The sequence below is a fragment of the Protopterus annectens genome, chromosome 13.part0 (assembly GCF_019279795.1).
Source record: "Protopterus annectens isolate FY-2018-M chromosome 13.part0, PAN1.0, whole genome shotgun sequence".
Taxonomy (NCBI): Eukaryota; Metazoa; Chordata; order Ceratodontiformes; family Protopteridae; genus Protopterus; species Protopterus annectens.
The window spans coordinates 629,001,522-629,024,680 of record NC_056747.1 but is presented as its reverse complement, the minus strand read 5'-3'; the positions used below and the strand labels follow the sequence as shown (position 1 = coordinate 629,024,680).

The following is a 23,159-nucleotide window of genomic DNA, read 5'->3' as shown; positions in this document are numbered from 1 at the left end:
GTATAGCAATGGGCCGGTAGTTTGTTAGTTCTGTTGAATTGCCTCCTTTAAGTAATGGTGTATTATATGCAATTTTCCAATTAGCTGAGACATACTGTTCTGTTATAGAATGGTTTATAAGTATTGACACAGGGAAGGCAATAACATCTGCTGTTGATTTGAGATATTCTGCTGGCAAGTTATCTGCTGCCATTGAAGTGGGTTTCAACTTCTTTAATAGTTTTGCAATAGTTTGTTTGGGACTGTCTGAAATAAGAATGCATCTACAATATTGCTAGGATTGTGGGTGCTGCCATTGTGGGAGACTTGCTTTTCTTAGTCAGTGCTAAAACACTTTTAGTGAAGAATGTGTTGAAACTGTTCAGCAACATTGTTTGTGTTATCAGGTAAGTTGGAGGGGGGGTTGTGGTTTGGCCAGGATGAAGTATGTTATTGATTGTGTTCCAGATTTTTTGTGAATTCATTCTGTATTAATTATATTATTTATAATTAGTACTAATTATAATTAATTTATTATGTATTAAATATATATACATTAAGTACTTTGCTCCATGTTAATGTCTTCTTCAGATTCAATTTCCAATACAGAATCCCAAACATTTTTTTTACCATGGAATTTTGTTTCTGATCTCTAATAGTTCTTTTTCACCTCTTATATTGACTTGTCTTTGGTTTTACATTTTGTAGTTATAACCTTCCTAGTCACTATCAACATTAAAGATAATGCTTTCACCTGTTTAGTACATGCTATTTTTCACCAAATTACCAAAAGCATAGCTATAATGAGGTTAAATTCTCTTCCAAGTATAACACATACTATACAATAAATGATGTTTAGTCTTCAAAGATGTGCATACATATTGGGAAATCTAAACGTGTGTCCATTATAAATTCAGCACAACCCATCAGAAAAAAATCCATCCGAAAAACTCATGAGCAAATGGTCTTTCTATTGAGATATACTTTAAAAAAACACGGGTATATTTTTCAGAGCACAGAATAAAATATGGGAATAAAACAGGGGTACTGTGCAAAAACCTTGACAGATGAGAGATATGGTTACCGGCTGCATGATCACTCATACAACAGATTACTATACTGTTCAACTATCCACTCTTTTTGCAGAACATCATTGATTTTATTCATATTTTATAATAAAACTTCACTAACGTTAAGAAAGAGCATTTCTCATAAGAACATCAGCTCAAGAATTTTGGACAGTCTCGAAAGTAATTGTGGATAAAGCCAAAAATCAAGGACAATTGTAAAATATTATTCTAGTTCACATAAAAAGTTAACAGACCAACAATTTTTCGTTGACATACATCTTCTGAAAAATAAGTATAAAACTGTATCATCTGGCATTATTTACTGACTGTAATCCTCAGTCACTTTCTAGAAAGAAATCTTATGGGGAACAATGCAAAAATAAGAGGCAAAATCACAGATATTCCACAAAATCAGAGAGAGTTGAGATGTACAAGTTTCTGAGATACAAGCACAGTTTTAACCCCATGAAACTTTTTAAATTTTACAGAAAGCATACCTCATGATCAAATTATGCTAACCGTAGGTAAATCCTGCATTATCAACACCCAGTCATGGATTATTGCTAAAGCATATCATTCAAGTCATTTTTGTACTAAAACAACTCCATACATTCCAAAAGTATATGCTCCCAAGAACCTTTTTTTAAACCATCACATCTACAACATACACATCCTGTCTGCTGGAACATTTTAGTAAGTCTCACAAGTGTATATTTCCATGCAAAAAAAATCAAAATTTTCTTGATTTAGTTGCACATTAATGATTAAGACATATTTCACTCTACTGATCATCTGTAATATATTTAATCGTTCACGCAATGCAATTTTTACCTTTATACTGCACTGTTTTCTTAAATCTTACACTGCCACATGTGCCCTACTTATTACTCTTTTCAGGCATATCATTCCTGTTCTTTTCTGTCTTCAATTATAAAATCCACTATTTGTGGTTTAATAAAATTACTATCCAGGCTTCACATATATTCCTTGAACTTTAACATTAGTACCTGTATATGCAAGAATATCAGGGTTCAATAACCCAAACAATTGTCAAGGTAAATTCAATTTCATTACCTCACCTCCTTTTGTAATCTGTTCCCAAAATCTTGGAGCTTGCTCTTTCTTTTCCAAATACTCATTACATTTTCTTTTGTGAATATCTTATTATTATATATAGTATAATCTACTGATGTTATTTTTAACTTCCTTTAATGTAAAGGTTTTCTTAATAATTTATTGTACATCAGTCCATACATGTACATACAAGCCCATGTATGAGTCTATCATTATCTCATTGAGAAATATGCCTATCAAAAGTTTCTGTTTGAGCATGTAGTCCAGGTCCTGAATCAAATATATTTCTTTAAGTAGCTTGGCCTTCTAGCATACCTCCAAATCTGGAAGTCTCAAACCACCCCTTTCCTTTGTCTATATTAGTTTTTCCTATTACTCCCCTTCACTTTTATTATCCCGAAGAAATGCCTTAATTTCTTTTTCCATGTTTTTCCACTTCTGGTCTCCTAATTGATGCATATAACTCTGGCATACATAAGGAACCAGTGGGGTCAAACATATCTTACTTCTATTTTACTGATGATAACACTTTCCATAGTCTTATCTCACTTATAATCTTCTTTATAATTTCTTTCTACATGCCTTTAGCTGCTTGTTCAAAATCTTCATAAATTCCCAACTTGCTGCGTTAAATGCTTTTTTGGCATCCAAATCTATTAATTATTATTATTATTATTACTGTCCAACACATCCTTATGAATAATAAGGGCTATGTTAATGTAGTCAAACAGTTGCTTTACTGCTAGAAGTCCATACTGATCCAAATATATAATTATTGGCAATATCTTTGCCATTATTTTTCCCACAATCATCATAAACACTCTGTATTCATGATTTAGTATCAGAATGGGTCTGTATAACCCTGGTTCAAGAGGGTCTTCCCTTCCTTTGCTATAACTGCATCGCCACCCAGAAAAATATTATTAAGAGGTGTCAGCCAGACTTTTATCCATTGCTCTTTCTTTTTCCACACCTCTACTGGAATTCCATCACTATCGTGGATTTTTCATGTATTTCGGTTTTGCATTGCTTCTTTAGTTTCAATTCCCACTATTTTTGGGTTATACCCCTCTTTCCACTTCTATTTACTAAGAAATTTAATTTCTCTCAAATTACCATGTACTGTGGCTTGCTCTCAATCTTTACATCTCGTCTGTATAGTGTGATGTAATAATCTACCATTACATTCATAATTTTTCCTGGCTCCACTTCTACACTACCATTCTAATAACTCCTGATTTTAGTTATCATCTTTTCAACATCTTGCTGTCCCAAAGATTTGAACCAACAATCTGATTGCTTTATGGTTACTGTCAAAAATAGTTGTTTTAAAACCATTACTCTATGCTCATTTACATTTTCTAAGTACTCTTCCATAAGTATTCTATTTTTAATTGCATTTTCTGTTTTTCTTCTGTAAATCTCTTTACTTTTTTAACACCTCCAGATACCTATTGTCACTATTATTCCATGTCTCATTCGTTTTCAGTGTAATCACATTCCTAACTTTCAGGTAATGATTATCCAAATTCTTCGCAAGCTCTTTAACTTTGATCTAAAAGGTCAAGCTTAACTATTTAAACACAGTGACTTCACCCTCTCACCCACTCTAAAGGTTGATATCAAATGTGACTTTAACCAAACAACATATAAATGAAATTAAGAAGTTATTTTCTTATTGGTAATTACTGATTTCTGTCATTTCAAAACATCGCCCAGTGTGCATTTTTTACATTTTAATTATAACAAAGATCTTTGCTCATACATATAGTTCACTGTATTTAAACAACTTCCCTCAGTCAGCGTTTCCTTTGCATTCTTTTTATGAATCTTGCTATATAGAATATTACATGCATTACCAGAACTAACTTTATAGATTGTCTACTGGTTTCCATCATGTAATATAATTTCTGTTTTTGTTCATCATTCACTTCTTTTTTTTCCATTCCTTCCCCACTGTAGTGTATTTATCAGAAACAATATAACACAGTTTGCAGTTTGAAAACAAAGGCTTTTATCAGAAAATGTACAGTATATCTCCCCTTTAGTCATATGTAAATTTAACTTTTAAGTAAAATTTAATATTTACATTATCACATTCATATTAATCAAATAGTTACTTTCTGTCTGGTAATTACTGATTTCACTTGCTTTATGGTATCATTCAGACTGCAACTCACATTTTGATTTTATCGCTTACTTTTCCATATAAAAACTCTGTCTTTTTAGGTACTCTCCTCACTCAGTCTTCACAGTGCATTGTTTTATGTAGTCTCTCACATTTGTTAAAAACTGTTCTTTTCGCCTTTGTTTTATCCATCACTGCCTTCTGGAAAACAGGAACTCTTTCTCTTGATGTATTGAATTTGCTTTCTACATGTGTTGACCAGTTGCTTGTTCCCTCGCCACCTTTTCCTGCCTACATATATTCTTTTTTCTTTGCCAGTTCAACTTGTGCTTATTGAGGGTCTGTGAAGATTTTTAATTCAAATGGAGAGAAGACATAAAGCAATGCAGAATACAATTTGAACTTAAGTTTCATTTCTCTGCGGAGCCTAATGGAAGGAAAAACATTTTTGTTAGTTTGTGTTTGTAATAAAAAGTCATTAACTGTACAGACCCTTTGTTTCCACACTTTAAGACTGTTTTCTTCCTTCACAAAATAAAAAGAATTTCTTCCTTTAGATGGTATGTCTGCAGTTTAATCAATATGGGTTTTGACTGTTTTCTCAGTCTCAATTTAGGAATATTTACTTTCTGCTCTTTCTAATTTAACGTTAGTAACAGAAAGTCTAGTCCATGTTGAGAGGTATTTTCACATAAAGTCTTTAAAATCTACCCCTTTATTTGTTCCTGGTACTGCTGTAAACTTCAAATTGTCTACACATAACCTGTCCTGGAGTTCAGCTAGCCTCTGCGCCATTTGTTCATATTCTAATTGCAGTAACACCATTTTTCTTTCGGGTCTATATTGCAAGATCGAAAGCCCTAATAACCGAATACAAAAATGCTGACACATATTCCGCGAACCGCGAATACACTGAGTGCCCTAAACTGCGAAATTCAAAAGCTCAAACCATCATACTTGTCCCACCCCACCGCCCGCTACATACTACCTACCCAAACAAACTAAACAAACACATACATACACCAAACAAAACCCTACTTCTAACCCTAAACTAAACCCTACTTCTAACCCTACACTACATCTTGCATATATCACAATCTATTCACTGACCTTAAACCGCTCCCTAACCCTATGGTCCATAACTATCGCACATTTACCATAACAAGCTATACCCAAACAAAATAAATAATCCACACACATACACATAACAAAACCCTACATCTTACCCTACACTAAATCTCACATACATTACCATCTATGCACTTACCTTAACCCACACCCTAACCCTAAGGTCCGTAACTATCTCAAACTTACCTTACAGAGCTATACCATGGAAGGGCCAACCATGATGATTCGACTTTTCGGATTTCGCACTTCAGGACGAACGATGTTTATGTGGTTCGATGGAGACGTGTCAGCGTTTATGTATTCGGGTAAGTGCATCTTCGAGGATGTAATAGGGAACCTTTTCTTTCATGTTCTTTTCAGCAGTCAAAGCGCCTAGTTACAGTAGTATATTTCCTGCAGTTTTCTGTTATTTGGCTCTAAATATCCCAACAGGGAATCACTTGTCTTGAAAATCTCAGAATGCATTTGGTTAATCTCTCTCTCTAAGGTGAATTTCAGTTACTATTGCCATCTGTTTTTCATTCCTCTGCCTCACCATACTGCTTTCAGTGTTTTTGATTTTACAATTTATATCCCTCTTACTTCACTTTTTCTCTTCTTTGTTGGTCTTCTGAATGTCATATACACTTCCGATACCAATTTCTGTTAACAATTTACAACTGTTTACAGGTTTTTGCTGTTTTAAAAAGTTCTTTGCTCATAGCTCTGTTTTTAGCAGCTTATACTACCTCTGGTATCTTAGACCCCCCCCCCACCTATTAATATTCTTGTTCCTCCTTAGTCAACCTTTAACTGAGGGGACCTTGTTTGTACTCCATACTGTACGATAAAGGACAAAGGTGAACCTAGAAAAACTCAAAAATATCTGAAATGGTTCACCTTCAGGAATGCTGTACCTTCTAAAGGTTTTTTTTCAAACTGCAATTAAGTATTTCTGAAGCTGTGAATGTTTTCCAAGAAAAGTTAAAATTGCAAGCAAAAGCCGTAAAACTATTCAAAACAATTTTGCCAAAACTTGGACTTCCAAGATGACTGTTCACTGATCAAAATGTTGATTTGAGCTATATCAGTATAAAAACAGAAAATGTGAAAAAAAAGGCGTGTAAACTGTTATTTTGGGTAAATTTTAGTTACTAGCTATTAATTACATTGTCTGAATGGCAACAATGTGGAAATCTGGATAACCTGAAAAAAGAAAATCCACCAGAAAAGAGGAAAGGAAACTGGCTATGATAACCTTGCAGCTATTCTGGTTTCTAGTAATATAGAGGGGAAAAACAAATCAAATGCACTGAGTTGTGTTTAAAATGAATGATACACTGGAGGGATATATCAAGTCAAACAATAAAAGGCCAGAAAATAGAAGCTTTAACTATCTATTCAAATGAACTGATCATCATCTTCTTTCGGCTGTTCCCGTTAGGGGTCGCCACAGTGGATCATCTGTTTCCATTTCTTCCTGTCCTCTGCATCTTGCTCTGTCACACCAACCACCTTCATGTCCTCTCTCACCACATCCATAAACCTTATCTTAGGCCTTCCTCTTTTCCTGTTACCTGGTAGCTTCATCCTTAGCATCTTTTTCCCAATATACTCAGCATCCCTCCTCAGCACATGTCCAAACCAACATAATCTTGCCTCTCTGGCTTTGTCTACAAACCTTCCAACCTGGGCTGACCCTCTAATATACTTATTCCTAATCCTGCCCATCAACATCTTTAACTCTGCCACATCCAGCTGTAACTCCTGCCTTTTTGTCAATGCCACTGTCTCCAACCCATATAACATAGCTGGTCTCACTACCCTCTTGACCTTCCCTTTTACTCTTATTGATATTCGTCTGTCACAAATCACTCCTGACACTCTTCTCCACCCACTCCATCCTGCCTGTACTCTCTTCTTCACCTCTCTTCCACACTCACCATTACTTTGAACTACTGATCCCAAGTATTTAAACTCATCCACCTTCACCACCTCTACTCCTTGCATCCTCACCATTCCTCTATCCTCCCTCTCATTCACACACATATAATCTGTCTTAGTCCTGCTGACCTTCATTCCTCTGCTCTCTAGAGCATATCTCCATCTCTCCAGGGTCTCCTCCACCTGTTCCCTTCTCTCACTACAGATCACAATGTCATCTGCAAACATCATAGTCCACGGGGACTCCTGTCTGATCTCGTCTGTGAACCTGTCCATCACCATTGCAAACAAGAAAGAGCTCAGAGCTGATCCTTGATGTAATCCCACCTCCACCTTAAACGCATCCATCACTCCCACTGCAGACCTCACTGCTGTCACACTACCCTCGTACATATCCTGTACCACTCTTACATACTTCTCTGACACTCCCGACTTCCTCATACAATACCAAAATTCCTCTCTAGGCACCCTGACATATGCTTTCTCTAAGTCGACAAAAACACAATGCAACTCCTTCTGACCTTCTCTGTACTTCTCCATCAAAACTCTCAGAGCAAACATCGCAACTGTAGTGCTCTTTCCCGGCATGAAACCATACTGCTGATCACTAATCATCACGGCACTTCTTAACCTAGCTTCCACTACTCTTTCCCATAACCTCATGCTGTGACTGATCAGTTTAATCCCTTTGTAGTTACTACAGCTCTGCACACCACCCTTATTCTTAAAAATCGGTACCAAAACACTTTTCTCTATTCCTCAGGCATCCTCTCATTTTCCAAAATTTCATTAAACAATCTGGTTAAAAACTCCACTGCCATTTCACCTAAACACCTCCATGCTTCCACATGTATGTCATCTGGACCAACAGCCTTTCCGTTCTTCATCCTCTTCATAGCTATCCTTACTTCCTCCTTGCTAATCCATTGCACTTCATAATTCATTATCCCCCCATCATCCAACCTTCTCTCCCTCTCATTCTCTTCATTCATCAGCCCCTTAATGTACTCTTTCCATCTGCTCAACACACTCTCCTCGCTTGTAAGTATGTTTCCCTCATTATCCTTTATCACCTTTACCAGCTGCACATCTTTCCTAGCTTGGTCACTCTGTCTAGCCAATTGGTACAGGTCCTTTTCTCCCTCCTTAGAGTCCAACCTTTCATACAACTCTTCATATGCCTTATCCTTAACCTTGGCCACCTCTCTCTTTGCCATGCACCTCATCTCCTTATACTCCTGTCTACTTTCTTCATCTCTCTGACAATCCCACTTCTTCTTTGCCAACCTCTTTCTCTGTATACTCTCCTGTACTTCCTCATTCCATCACCATGTCTCCTTGTCGTCCTTCCTCTGTCCAGATATCATACCAAGCACCTTTCTAGCAGTCTCCCTTACTAGCTCTGCTGTAGTTACCCAGCTATTTGGTAACTCTTCACTGCCACCCAGTGCCTGTCTTAACTCTTCCCTGAACTCCACCTCACAATTACCCTTTTTCAATTTCCACCATTTGATCCTTGGTGCTGCCCTCACACTCCTCCTCCTCTTCTTGATCACCAACGTCATCTTACAAACCACCATCCTATGCTGCCTAACTACACTTTCCCCGGTCACCACTTTAGAGTCTCCAATCTCCTTCAAACTAGCCCTCCTACATAAGATATAATCCACCTATATGCATCTTCCTCCACTCTTGTATGTCACCCTATGCTCCTCGCTCTTGTTAAAATATGTATTCACCACAGCCATGTCCATCCTTTTCGCAAAATCCACTACCATCTGACCTTCTGCATTCCTTTGTTTAACACCATACCTACCCATCACTTCCTCATCCCCTCTGTTCCCTTCACCAACATGCCCATTGAAATCTGCTCCAATCACCACTCTCTCACCCTTGGGTACAGTCATCACCACTTCATCCAACTCGCTCCAAAATTTTTCTTTCTCATCCATCGCACACCCAACTTGTGGAGCATATGCACTAACAACATTCATCATTACACCATCAATTTCCAGCTTCATAAACATCACTCTGACACTCTTTTCACCTCCAAAACACTCTTAGCATACTGTTCCTTCAGGATAACTCCTACACCATTTCTCCTCCCATCCACACCATGATAAAACAATTTGAACCCACCTCCAATACACCTAGCCTTACTCCCCTTCCATCTGGTCTCTTGCACACACAATATACCAACCTTCCTTCTGTCCATCATATCGGCTAGCTCTCTCCCTATACCAGTCATACCGCCAACATTCAAAGTCCTGACCCTCGCTACCACAATCCTAGGCTTTCTCCTATCTTCCTGCCTTCGGTCATGCCTTCCCCCTCTCCTCCTTTGACCAACAGTAGTCCAATTTCTGCCAGCACCCTGTTGGCTAATAGTACTGGTGGCAGGTATTGTTAACCCGGGCCTCAACCGATCCAGTATGTAAATATTTACTGGTGTCTGCATGACTGATTTGGCCAAGTTTTACACTGGATGCCCTTCCTGACGCAACCCTCCCCATTTATCTGGGCTTGGGACCGGCACAAAGAAATGTACTGGCTTGTGCATCCCCAGTGGCTGGGTTATTCAAATGAACTGATAAAACTGCAAAAAATCAGAGGATGAAATAAAGAAAAGTCTGGATGAGCATGAGAAATCTCAAGAAGAGCTGTTTCAAAATTAACAGAATCAGAAGACACATCACACAAAGAAAACCCAAGATTGTATGCTGTACTTGAGAAACTAGAAGGAAGAAACTGCATTCATTTTATGAAAGTACAAATAAGTAAATGGACTGGTATTCCACAGCAGGACTTGTTAACTGAATGGCCAACATCAGGTGTATGCTCCAAATCTGGCCATTATAAACCAGCCAAAACCTGTAATAGTAAAGATGTACTCCAGCAGAAAGAGTTGCTCCTGATAAAACTGTGGCAGAAGGGAAGAGTATTAAAAACTGAGGACAGCAATCCACTCCAGTGGCACTGAGGGATACAGCACTAACTATGGCCCAGTCAACCCGAGTTCAATCCGTGGTTTGATGAAACAGCAGGGAGGGATGGGCATGCCCATTCCAGAAGGAAGGGTATTCACTGATGACACTTCCTTAGGGGAAATGTGGTCCTAAGAGGAGAGCTGTTTTTTGGATGAATTAACAAGCATGGGAGATGAGGCAGGGAATACGCAGAGAATCAAAAAGAACCTTCTGGGTGGAACTGGAGACAGTCTGACCCCCAGGACACCCTTTGGGGTAGGTTATCACTGGGGCAGGTGACCCCCAGGACACCCTTTGGGGTAGGTTATCACTGGGGCAGGTGATGGATCCTGAGTAAATCTTGGAGGGGTAAGAGGCAAACTGGTAGACCAATGTGGATGTGGGGCACTGGAGGCTGGGCTGGCGAAAATGATGTCCCGAGGGGGGCCAAAAAGAAGATGAAATCTAGTCTGGTGTTAAAAACAGGCCTCCAACTATCCCTAGTTATAAGGAACATCATTCATATACAGCACATAGGTGGGGTGGTGGAGTTTCAATTTATGTGACATGTGAGTTAACATCAAACACAATTTCAGCATCCAGTGAGGGTGATTTCCTTCCAGTACAGACTTCTTCTGGAATAAGTAAGCATGACACTGCCCTACTGTACAGGGCCTCAAATTTTTTGAATAAGGACACCCTCCTAGGACAAGCTTTAAACAATTGCTTTAATAATAAATATGATAATTCTTAATGCATCTGAGGTAGACTGGAATATACCAACATCAGAATCAAGGATAATAAATAGCATTATTAAAGATAAACTATAGAACAACAGCAATCAAATAGAACAAGAATCTACAAAACTTGAAAATACTCGATGTAGTCTGGTTAAAGGAAAATATGGAGGTTACTAAATATGCAGTAGAGCTGGAATTAGGTAACTCTGAGCATCAATGTATCATATGAGAATTTAACAATAAAAGGACACCAACAAGTTAGACCTCAGTAGAAATTTTATAAGACAGACTTTGTTGTCATTATGTCTACTTTAATGGCTTGGAGACAGTGTTTAGACACGGAAGGCAAGGAAAAAGAAGACAGCACTGTTTGGAATTATTTTACAATAATATAATGAATATGTATGTGCCTTAAACTATAAGTAACAGACAGAATAGGTAGTATCCATTGTAGTGGACTAGGAAGTTAACAGCATTGAATTACAAAATGAAACATGTTTGGATAGCAATGAGAACATTTCCTAGTAATAATAACAAATTACTCCACCTATAGGTAAAACGTGTACATATAAAGGAGGCTGACTGGTCTAAATGAAAAGTATGAGATCAAACTGGCTGGATATGCCAACAGTAACAGTTAGGCACTGTTTAAACATCTGAGGTACTATGGTAAAGATGGGCCAGCAAATACTGTTATAAAGATAAATGACCACATTGTTACTATGGCAAGCTGGCAAATATTTCTGCTCAGAAGTCTTTTAACTGTGTGCAGAATTTAAGCCATGAGGAGGGAATAACCAACACCACCACTGGAAAAAAATGTTCTGTAGTCACTTTATATGATGCACTACAACATCTTAAACCAAAATCAGCTGCCAGACCAGATGGGTTGAATGGATACTTCCTAAGCAATATGTATGACTACTTGGTACCTTGTTTAACCCATCTTTTCCAGCTCTCACTGTGGTCATGCTATGTTCTGAATATTTGGAAAAGGGCTGCAGTGCTACTAATTCTGACATATACTATCCCATATACTAGCCCCATTACAGTGGAAAACTTAGGCCAATAAGTATTTCAAGACACTTCTTTGTTAGCTGTTGACAATCCAGGTCAGAATGGGGAATGACATATATCAGCCTGGGTTTTTAGAGGGCTGCTACTGTAAAACCAACATGATTTGTTTTTTTCTAGCATTCTAAATACAATATATTTTGGATTATCATCTGTTGTGTATTTGGATTTCACAAAGTCCTTCTATACTGTGCCACATGTTGTTATCTTGGAGATAATGTGGTCCTTAAAAATTAACACACATGCAGTAAACTGGGTTGCAAGCTAGCTGACGGGGACTAAACGTAATGTGAGTATTATGACCGTATCTCACAGGAAGTTTAAGTTAATGTTAGTATTCCTCATGGCTCTGTACTGGGCCGATTATTACTTGGTATTTTTACTATTAAATTTCCAAATAATCAAAATATCTGGGTGAGTACTTTCACAGGTGATATGAAGGGGTTCATTATAAATGATCGAACATCGAATGTCAGTTTATCAGGATAAAAGCACTGAATATTTTAATAATCGAAAGCCAACTTTGTTGAATCTCAAAGCATCAAATCACAATAGCTGATCATCAATTAAGCGTAAGTTAGAATGAATATAAATATTTACTATCATCATGTTATACATAGCAAAAGTAACACGTAAGATGGTAACGTCGCAGCTGATGGCCAACTAATGTGATTCGATGCACTGAGATTCAAAGAAGTCGGCTTTCGATGATTAAAATGTTCAATGCTTTTGTTTCAATTAACTGAAGTTCAATGTTTTAGTTGTTCAATTATTTAACATAGAAGCAATATGAAAATAGGGGTTACTGTAACAAGCATTAACAGAGAAAGCTTCAAGAGTATTTGGAATACATTGAATGGTTAACATCAAATGGAATGAAGTTTAATCCAAAAAAACAAAACAGGTACGGAATTATACTTTCCAAAGGGAAATCACAGATACCCATATGCTTTAGATAACTGTGCATTGCCAATGGATAATATACCAGAGGCATTAGAGTATTGGTTGATTCAAGTTTAAGTTCTGACAACTAATTAAATAATATACTAAGGAAGTCCTAAGGGTTAATGAGGGACACGTTGAGAAGTATTTCATACAGAGATGCTAGAATTTTGGTTCCTTTATACAGATAAGTTATTAGACCAATTGTGGAATACTGTATCTAGTTTTATATGTGTAATTAAACTCAACAGAAGGGCTGGAGAGAGTTCAGTGTACTTTCTCCAAGCATATAGCTAGAATTAAATATCTGCATTATTGTAAAAGACTTAGGGAATCGGCTCTCTTCTTTACTGTATACAGGTTATAATCAGGTAATTTGATAATGATTTTTAAATGCCATAATAATGAAAGTTTTGGGCAAAATTCGGGGGGGGGGGATTTACTTAACATAAAATGGACATGAGAAATAATTCTGTATTCACGTCCTTACCACCAGCAAGAACGGCGTTAAGAAATTCCTTTTTTATCACAGAGCAGCCAGGTTATGAAACACTATGCCAATGCATAAAGAAAGGCAGAAATCCTGACAAACTTCAAAAGGTTAACTGATAAATGGTCTGATGGTAGGGTATATGATCATGACCTTAAAAGCTGAAAACTCTTGAATGGACTCTGAATTAAACTCTAGTTTGATATTTCTGCATTGAACACTGAACATTATTTAGCATCTTTCTCAATGGCATGAATAACTCTAAAAAGCGTGGAATAAACTTTGACAGACACTGCACCATTTCAATGAATCACATAATAGAAGAAACAGCAATGCAAGAACATGTGCAAACTTTGTCAGCATATAGCTGTAGACCATTCTCAGTTAAGAAATGTTCCATATACTTCAGACCAGTGACATGTTTGACAACTGGCTTTGTTGAGTTTCAGAACCTGCATCCTCAGTCTGTCCAGCAACTTGATCAGTTGTCTGTTCTGTTCCTGCTTTGTAACATCCCAGAGTCAGACTAGAAAGCCACCAATAATGCTAACAACTTCAGAAGTCATCAGTAATGATAAGAACTTCTAGCCCCACATTCATATTTGCTAAAGCTCATGGGAACATCTCTGGTGTCAATGGCATCCCAAATGCTGGACTTGAGAATCTGCACACACCAAAGGCTTACTGAACATACAGAGTTTGGAACTTATTTCATTCCATCTGTCAGAATCCCTGGTCTGCATCAGGCACTGAACAGAATCTGGCATTAAGCATAACTGCAACCACTTTTTCAATAGTTTGCAATGGATAATACCTCTGCTTCATTTACTTAACAAAATCCTGAGGATAATTATAAATGCTTTTTTTATAAACCCTGTAATTTATTTATATGTTATCATCATCCAGCACATGAAAAATTAACATACATGTGCAATTCAGTAGTATGTTAATATGGGTCTACTTCTAAATTTCGAAGTTTTAAAACTTCAAATTCTTTATGGTTGAGACCATAAGATCAAAGTTTTTGAAACTCTGAAATATAAATAAAAAAAAATAATAAAAACAAAAAAATTTTTTTTTGCTGTTTTTGCAGGGGTCAACCCCCCCTGCACCCCACACCCCCTGCTAATTAAAGGAAAACTGTAAATATACCATTCTGAGCTGTATGGCGATCTCCATTTAAACGGTTTGAAGTTTCAAAACTTCGATCTTATGGTCTAAACCATTAGAAAATAGAAGTTTCAAAACTTTGAAATTTAGAAGTAGACCCGTTAATAAACAACTTCATTTAAAACAAATTTAAACAAATTCATTGACTGGTGCATCACCTATAAAACGAATAATGAAACCAGTAAAAGTCATGTGTCACAAGTAAATTCACTAGTAACAATATATTCCTAGGCATGTTAAAGTAAAAAAAATAATTTCCCACAGAAACACATGACAGCTTTTAATAATGAACAGACTGCTAACTAACACAATATCAATTAACAGAAAGAAAAAAAACTAACAACACACAACATTACACCATATCCACAGGAAAAACACTGCATTAGTCTAATTTAAAACTTCATGATTACATACATGTAAGCATAATTCTGCTGTGATCTTCAGAAGCCAGTATAATGCCATCAGTCTATTTTATTTTACTTCATCCTGATTTGAGTTTAAAATTCAAGCCCACAATAACCTGACTCCTGACAGGGATTCATTTAACATCTTTTTGACACCAAAATGGTACACACTAACAATACATGAACATTATTTATAAATGTAGCAGGGTAACCATATAAAAGTAAACTTTTTCCCAGGAATATTCTGCAGGCTGAGTTTCCCTTTGTTCTACCTCATCTGTATTTGTTAATTCCAATATAACAGGGGAAGTTCTACATTTCTCCTTCCTAGTTACGTGTTTATTATCAGGTGTCATTAGCAAAAACACAAATACATGATCATTCTTCATCAGTTTAAAAGAGTTAGGGATTTAATACAGGTCACTGACCTGCCCCTTATGCATAAACAACTGGTCTGCCTTTCTAGCAGGGCTGCTCCTAGCCACTGCTGACTTATACCAACTTGAATGGTTGTTGGTACTGTTGCATCATAATGCTTATAAGCAGATGCACTAACTACTAGCCATTTCAGTAACTCAAAAACTCTTTTCTTGATCTACTTTCCACTCCCATACTGCATCATTATCTACCAACTTTCTCAGTGGGAAGAACTCTGAGACATGTAGGATAACTATTTATGCATTTTTTTTCTCCCCTACTTCATTCTAACAGTATCTACCCCCAGTGTCCTACATCCATTGCTGAGTCTACCAGTCACTCATTCACCCCCCTGGACCTATTCTGATATATGATGGGGCCAGTGGAGATCTTAAGAGCATCCTGGGGGTATCTTGCCACCCAACTTTCGCCAGAAGTTTTATTTTTTATGACCTACCTATTTTCCTCCTCCCTCCTGCACATCAATGTGGTTATGTCTGAGGGGCAAGCATGTAATGTGGATAGGTGGCATACCACCCTACCTCCACAGCAGCTCAGCAAGATCTACTTCCTTATCTCCCTCTATGAACTATACCCTCCAGCAGTGACATCCCCAGCCTTCACCAGGGATGGACACAGGGAATGCCCATGCATCTGTCCCCTCCCCCCGGCAATGGACATGCCCATCCTTCTCTGCCAGCCCCTCAGATGCCTGAACCACTAATCGAACCCAGGTTGCCTGATCTGTCATTAGGGCTTTAGCCCTCTGTGCCACAGTACTGGTTAAGTGTGTAAATAGGAGGGGCCCAATACTAAGCCCCATGGTACACCGTTAGTATTTTTTTTTTACTTTTAGAAGTGGAACTGCAATTATAATCACAAGGGTTCTGTCAAACAACCAGTTAGCTTTTCAAGGCACAACATAAAGATGCATATTCAGATTTACAAGTCTGTCAATAACACCTGCATGGGTAATAATGTCAACGGATGTGGCCAGGTCCAGATATACTGTATGTATTACGAAACCACTAGCTACTGCTTTGGCTACTTTGTCAAAGAAATGAATTCACAGATGGCTACTAGGCGAATAACCCAGGGGAGTCCTTTCTAAGCCAAGACAATTCTTCCCAAAAGAATAAGGATGTTCTGTATCCAAACAGAACACAGATGAACAGGCATTTACAAGCTACCTCTGTCCATAATGGACATGGGTGCCAGGCCCAGTGTAAATTTCCTATTCTCTATCCACTGGTCTGAGTTGCGCTTAAAATGAGTAATAATCAAGCTCGGCTTCACATGGATGGGAAGAATGTTCCACAGGAGGGACAGTCTCTGGGACACATATCTGTCTCTCCAGCATGTTCTTTTTAAGTAATATGCAGGAGATTCATAAGTGTGGGATTTGCAGATGTCTTGTAAGCCAGGCATAGATCTCCCCACAGCAATCTACTGGAGACTGAGTAGAGGGAAATGGCTTTAAGGCACTCTGCATAACCCAGGTTTGTTAAGCCTTGTATTCTTTTTGTACGGAACCTTTGAGGTCACTCTAGTTGCTGCATATGCACGGTCAGGTACATACCGAAGGGAGCACTGTACTCTATGATTGGTCAGAAAGGGGCACAGTACAATGGGATAATGATCTCTTCGGACCTAGCTGCCAAGCCCTTACTTAAAAGTTGCTCTACATAAAAGGATTTCCTCACCAGTGTGGCCATGTGGTCATTGAAATTAAGGCTACTGACAATGTGTGTACCCAGATCCCTGACTACTGAATTGTTAGCCAGGATGACTGACTTCCCAAAGGGTACAACTATGCATTTATTAGCATTGAGTTTAAGGTCATGGGTTTAGCACCACTTTTAGACACAGATAGGCCTTCTTGAAGAATGCTAGAGTCTGCAGGGGAGTTGATGATAGCTCCCAGCTTGCAGTCGTCTGCAAACTTAGTCAGCCATAAAATTTCAGAGAAATAGATGCCAAAAAGAAGCAGGACCCATACTGAACCCTGGGGCACTCTGCTAATGACTGGCTTTTTGGTGGAGGTGGCCTCACCTATTTTGACTTACTGGGTCCTATCAGTGAGGCAACTGGCTATCCAGCAAGTGATAAAAGGGTTTATATCTAAATTAGTGAGCTTGTCTATAATGCCTAAATGGGGTATTGTATCAAAAGCCTTGGCCAGGTTGAAGTAAGCTGTGTGCACAGTCTTATCTTCATCCAATGCTTTGGTGACCCTCTCAAAAAAAGTCCACCATATTCAATAGGCATCACTTTCCTTTAACAAAGCTTAACTGTGATGGGTCCAGTGTTGCAGGTTACCTATATCCTCCTTTATCACATCCATGATGATTCCTACTATGGCCTTATATATGAGGCTGGTCAGACTTATGGCCTGTAGTTAACCAGATCAGTGTTTGGACTTCCTTTGTAAAGGGGAATGACTGTACCATCTTCCATTCCTTTGGCACAAAACCTGACTATAGTCTCCAGTTGAAAAGTGATTCAAGTGGACCAGAGGGGTCATGTTTCATACTATTTATTAAGCATCCCACAATGTTATTGGGCCCATTGATGCATTGGAAAGTACACTGATGACCTGTTCCCAGTAATAGTTGCTGGGACTGTGGTATGCAGTATTTCCTTTGGACTATCAGCGGGAGAGTGGGGAGAGAAATTTAAGCAAAACATGTCAGCCAAAAGGTTGGCAATGGCCTCCAGGTTCTCCTTTTTTTTTTATTTCACCAAGTCTTTTGGGATTCTAATACCATGAAGTGAATGGACCCCATTCCTAAGTCAACGTATGATCAAAGTTCATGAAATTAGTATTGTTTCAGTCTTTGATGTTAGCTAAAAGTGCTCTTCTCAGCATTCTCAATGTGCCCAGTAATGACTCCTTCTGCAATTCATATGGAGTTACATGTATTGGTAACATATCTAAGTATGATTGTAAATTCATTTTTATAAGACCTGTTGCTCCTACTAATACTGAACTGTCTGGGTATCCTGCTTCCACACTGCCCTCGTTTCTGCCTACAAATCCTGGTATTTTAGCACTTTGTGTCTCCCTGTATGTAAGGCACTCTCATATCATCTCAAAAAGTTTTGACCACTTGCAGTTTTGCGTTCAGTTCAGCTGATAAACTATACAGTTTTAAATCATCTACAAAAAGAAAATGAGAAGTCTTTACACTTTGGTGTTTTCTGGGAGCCGAATTGTAGCCATGGCCTAATCTGTTAAGCAGACAGCTTAATGGGTTAAGAGCAAGACAAAACAGCAGCGGTGACAGAGACTCATCCTGGAATATCAACCTTTGAATTTTTGTCCCTGGAATAATAATTTGTCCTTTATCATGGCTTAACTGCAACATGGCTTGCCACTGTTTCATGGTTGCTGTAATGTAACTGATCAGTGTAGGATGTATCTTATACATTTTTAAGCACTCTTTTATTCATTAATGTGGGATACTGTCAAATGCTTTTTTCTAGTCTATCCTTGCCAGACATAGATTCTTCCTCTTTTACAGTTATCCATTATGACTTTATTTGACAACAAATGATCCTTTGTTCTATATGACTTTCTTTTATTACCCTTTTGTAATATTGCCATGATTGAGTTTTCTTCCTATCAGCCAAAAGGTTGGCAATGGCCCCTGGTTCAGTGTGGGTGATGCCATTTAAAGTATTTCCCCTGAGGTTATGGACAAAGTTGTAGAAAGTGTTGTGGTTCTCCTTTGCCTGAGAAGCTATTTTTTTCTTCAAATTTAACCTTTGAAGTATTAATTAATCCTCTTAGCTGCCTGTTTAGATTGGTAAGGAGATTTTAGTATGTACAGCTTTATTCCTCCCATGCTTGGCCAAGATTTTTTTTTCTTTTGTTGTATAACCAATTGATACTGTGATTCCACCAGTGTGGCATGTCATTTGAGTCTATCTTATCCTTAATACAAGTTGGCACAGCTCACTCTATACAGCTATCAATATGGCTGTATAGAGACTTTGTAAATAGCTCAGTATACGCTATGATTTTTACTGCGCCTGGGGGAGCTTGAAATTTAGCCAAGGTGTTCTTTAGTAGAGAGAGGTTAACCTTGGAATAGGTACTAAAGGTTTTTGGTTTCACTCGATCCCCGAACTAAATTTTATTTCAAGCAATACTGTCTTGTAGTAAGATTTGATGAGCAAAGACGTTACACTGGGTGAGGAACATTGGCCTCCCATGTTTGTGAGTACAAGGTCAAAGATACTTGTACTCGGTGGAAAAATGGACCAACTGTTCCAAGATGTTGGTATTAAAAAAGTTTATGAATTGCTCGGCTTGCACATTAAAAGTGGTGTAGGATTCCCAATACAGAGGGGTAGTTGAGATCCTCCTAAAATAACATACTGGGTTGAACGGTGAGGGACTTTAGTACACTGAGATAGGTATTATGGCTTTCCTGGGACATGGAGGGGGAGCTATGCAAGAATATGGTATGAGACCCTGTTTATGGTGAATTGCACATGTACGAGTTCCAGTGGGTCATACAGTTTACCTAGTCTGAATGTGAGGTTGGTTTTAATATACACTGAAACTCCTCCACCTTTAACTCCTTCCTGTGCAGTAGCTGGTTTAAAGTTGTCAACGATATTATAACCTTGCATTGCTGGGGTACTCTCCGGGGCTTTAAACCATGTCTCCATTACTACACAGATGTCTACACTCTCCAGGGAGAGGAAGGCTTGCAGGGAGTGGAGTTTTTTGTTAAGACTTCTAGCACTGAGCAGTATCACCTTCAGATACTCCTTCATACGTTCAGGTAGGTCGGGAGGTTTATCAATTTGGCACAGCCTAACAAAGGCACTATGGGGTGGAAAAAAGGACAAACTATGTCAAACAAACATTTTAAAGGTAGTTGCCCCTGACCTTTGCTTTTTGTGTTATACCAACCAAGATGAACCATTTCCAGGCAACATTAAGGCACACTCCCCGTGTGCCTTGTATTCTTACATGGCTGTTTCCTTTCTCTCTCTCTACATACACATATATACCACTACTAGTAATTACATCCTGGACTCTTTGTTTAGACCAGAACTGACACTGCTAGGACATACTTGTGGTTTTCCTGGATTCATATTCTTCTTCCTCTCAGGTTAAATAAGTTTTGGTATTTTACCCATAGGCTATTGTATGCAGTGGGTATGAACACAGTACAACTGTGTAAACTGCACTTATTCCCTACAGCAAACGTTGGAATCCCTCACTGCTGCAGTAGCCACACACACACACACACACACACACACACACACACACACACACACACACATACACCCATGAAGTGTTGGGTTATTCTTTTTTAGTTACTTCAGGATGAGTACACTACTTCTTGTCTAGTTGACAGCTGATTTTCCTTCTTCAGGCTGGCCAATCAATAGTTAACCTGGATCTGAGGGAGGGATTTAGAGCTCTTGGAAGCTGGATGATTGCCATGTGTTGGACAAGACACAACCCCACAAGCTACCCCAGCAGTGAAGAATTCGAACATATTCTGTTATGGGTAAGCGCAACTTACACAACTGTACGTTAGCAGACCCACACAAAGCATACAAAACATAATTCTGCTCAAGAAGTAATGTCTGTCAATATTCCTTCTGGTACACTAATCCCAATACAGTAAAAAGACAAAGTCCTGGAGTAGCTGTGAATATACCATTGTCTTTTTGTATGACTTTGGAACAAACAAGGCAATAAGCAAGCCCCAAAAACACTGATAGAAAAATTAGCAGTTTGGGAAAAGACTGATTATACTGATGTCACTGATTACTCAAATCTTAGTCTTTCAACATGGACTGAACTTTGGAAACAGGCATTTAAAAAAACACCTTCAATACCAGTTCATTAGACAATCAAGCAGCATACTACTGGTTAAAATATGGAAAGAACAAACTGATATCCTGAATATGACTTATATAAAATATAATTTGAGACAAAAGATACCAAAATATTTTATCTTAGCAGTTTACATAAAAAGAGACGTTCCTCTGCAGTTATTTATTCAGTTACTTGTACAACGACTTTAAATTACATAAATAGCCTTCACTGTTAAGAATATTTGTACTGACTGTCCCATTACCTGGAGTATCCTAAAGGAAAAAATACTCCTTTCTGTGAAAATGAGCTGAGTCAACCCCCTATATTCTCCCCCAATTAAGTACAACCTCAAACCTCATTTATACAAAGTAGGCGGCTAGGTGCAAAGTGCCTAAAACAGGGGTCAGAGAGATTTGCCCTCCTGAAGAAACATTGAGGACTGACCCATCTCATTTTCAGAGAAATGAGTATCTGCTTCTTTAAAGATTTTCCATAAGATAGTAAAAAATTTTGTCCCAACTCCTACTCAGACTGTTACTTTTATTTTTCATCTGCTTTCATGCTGTTCATATATGATAAACTCTCTTACACCTTGTAGTTGCGCCCCATGTTTCATTAGTTTATCGAAATAAAGTTTTCTTCTCATCACTAGTATATAGCAGATCCATTACATATTTGAATTATTAAGAAAATAATTTATAATGTAACAGGTTCAAAGAGTTGTGAAGTGTGACACTACGTATACCACAAAACTAAATATGCATATCTCTTATGTACTGAGTGTAGCTCTTCTGCTACTGATAGAATAAAAGGGTGTGCATTCTCTAAAGTCATTCTCTCGAAACTTAAGCATTTTACCTTTCTAATTTGAAATTTCCAAGCAACTCAGCTGTTACTTGTTTTTCATGATCTAGGCTTTTCTGTTGTCAGTACTTTTTATTAAATGTGCATTAGTGCTCTTCTAAAAGCTAGCATTTTATTTTATCATATTTTTGGTTTACTCTAACTGGACATGACTGAAAAAGACTACTTTGGTAAAATTTACTTACCTGTAAAATTAAAAAATAAGTAAAAGTATCTCACTATCCTCTTACCTTTCCATCATAACATCCTTCTTACAAGAAGCGGTAACAACAGCACCAGATGCTGTGGCAATGATGGCATGGGTAGCAGACACAAACCTACAATTTCAACATACATGGGAATTACCAATGCATTATTTTACTTGCTGCATTTTGTTAAATAATTATTTCTTTAAAAGGTCAGCATCAAGAGACCCCGATAAAATGCATTTTCTTTGTAATTAATTAGTAAACTTGATTATACAATGGTACATTTTTAATATTCTGAAACAAACCTTTCATTGGGTAGCACAGAGAAGTATCTATCCAGAAGTAAGCTGTGTAACTACACCAAGATATTGATCAGTATGGCAACCAAAATAAGAGAAACAAATGAATGTCATTTTTTCCGTGTCACTAACACAAAAAAAGAAACAACCTAATAAAAGCAAACACATCACCTATACTAGCAAATTATAATCCATACTATCAAAGTTTAATAGCACTGTCTTTCATACTCAACTGGAGTACATACTGTGACATAGTCCAGTGCTGCCCATAAATGTGATTTAACTTTAGATCTGCAGACTTAGTATTCAACATACAGCTAGACAATAACACTGCTAGATAAATGCTATCATTAACTATCAGTTAGTATACCCACCTTAAAGCATTGATACATTCCATCAACTATCACTTAGTATACCTGCCTTTAACAGACCATTCATTCCATGTAGGAAATTGT

At 37.8% G+C, this 23,159-nt stretch overlaps 1 protein-coding gene across 2 annotated transcripts in view; it reads right to left on the bottom strand.

The window, feature by feature from the left end:
- TLCD3A (TLC domain containing 3A) overlaps positions 1 to 23,159 on the bottom strand; it is a 265,072-nt gene that overhangs the window by 230,482 nt on the left and 11,431 nt on the right. The window contains exon 2 of one of the 2 annotated variants that reach the window (XM_044055424.1): positions 22,448 to 22,534. The exons of the other annotated variant lie outside the window; for it this stretch is intronic. Within the exon in view, the coding sequence (XP_043911359.1) occupies positions 22,448 to 22,534 (87 nt within the window). The remainder of the gene's footprint in view (positions 1 to 22,447; positions 22,535 to 23,159) is intronic. 2 annotated transcript variants of the gene reach the window in all.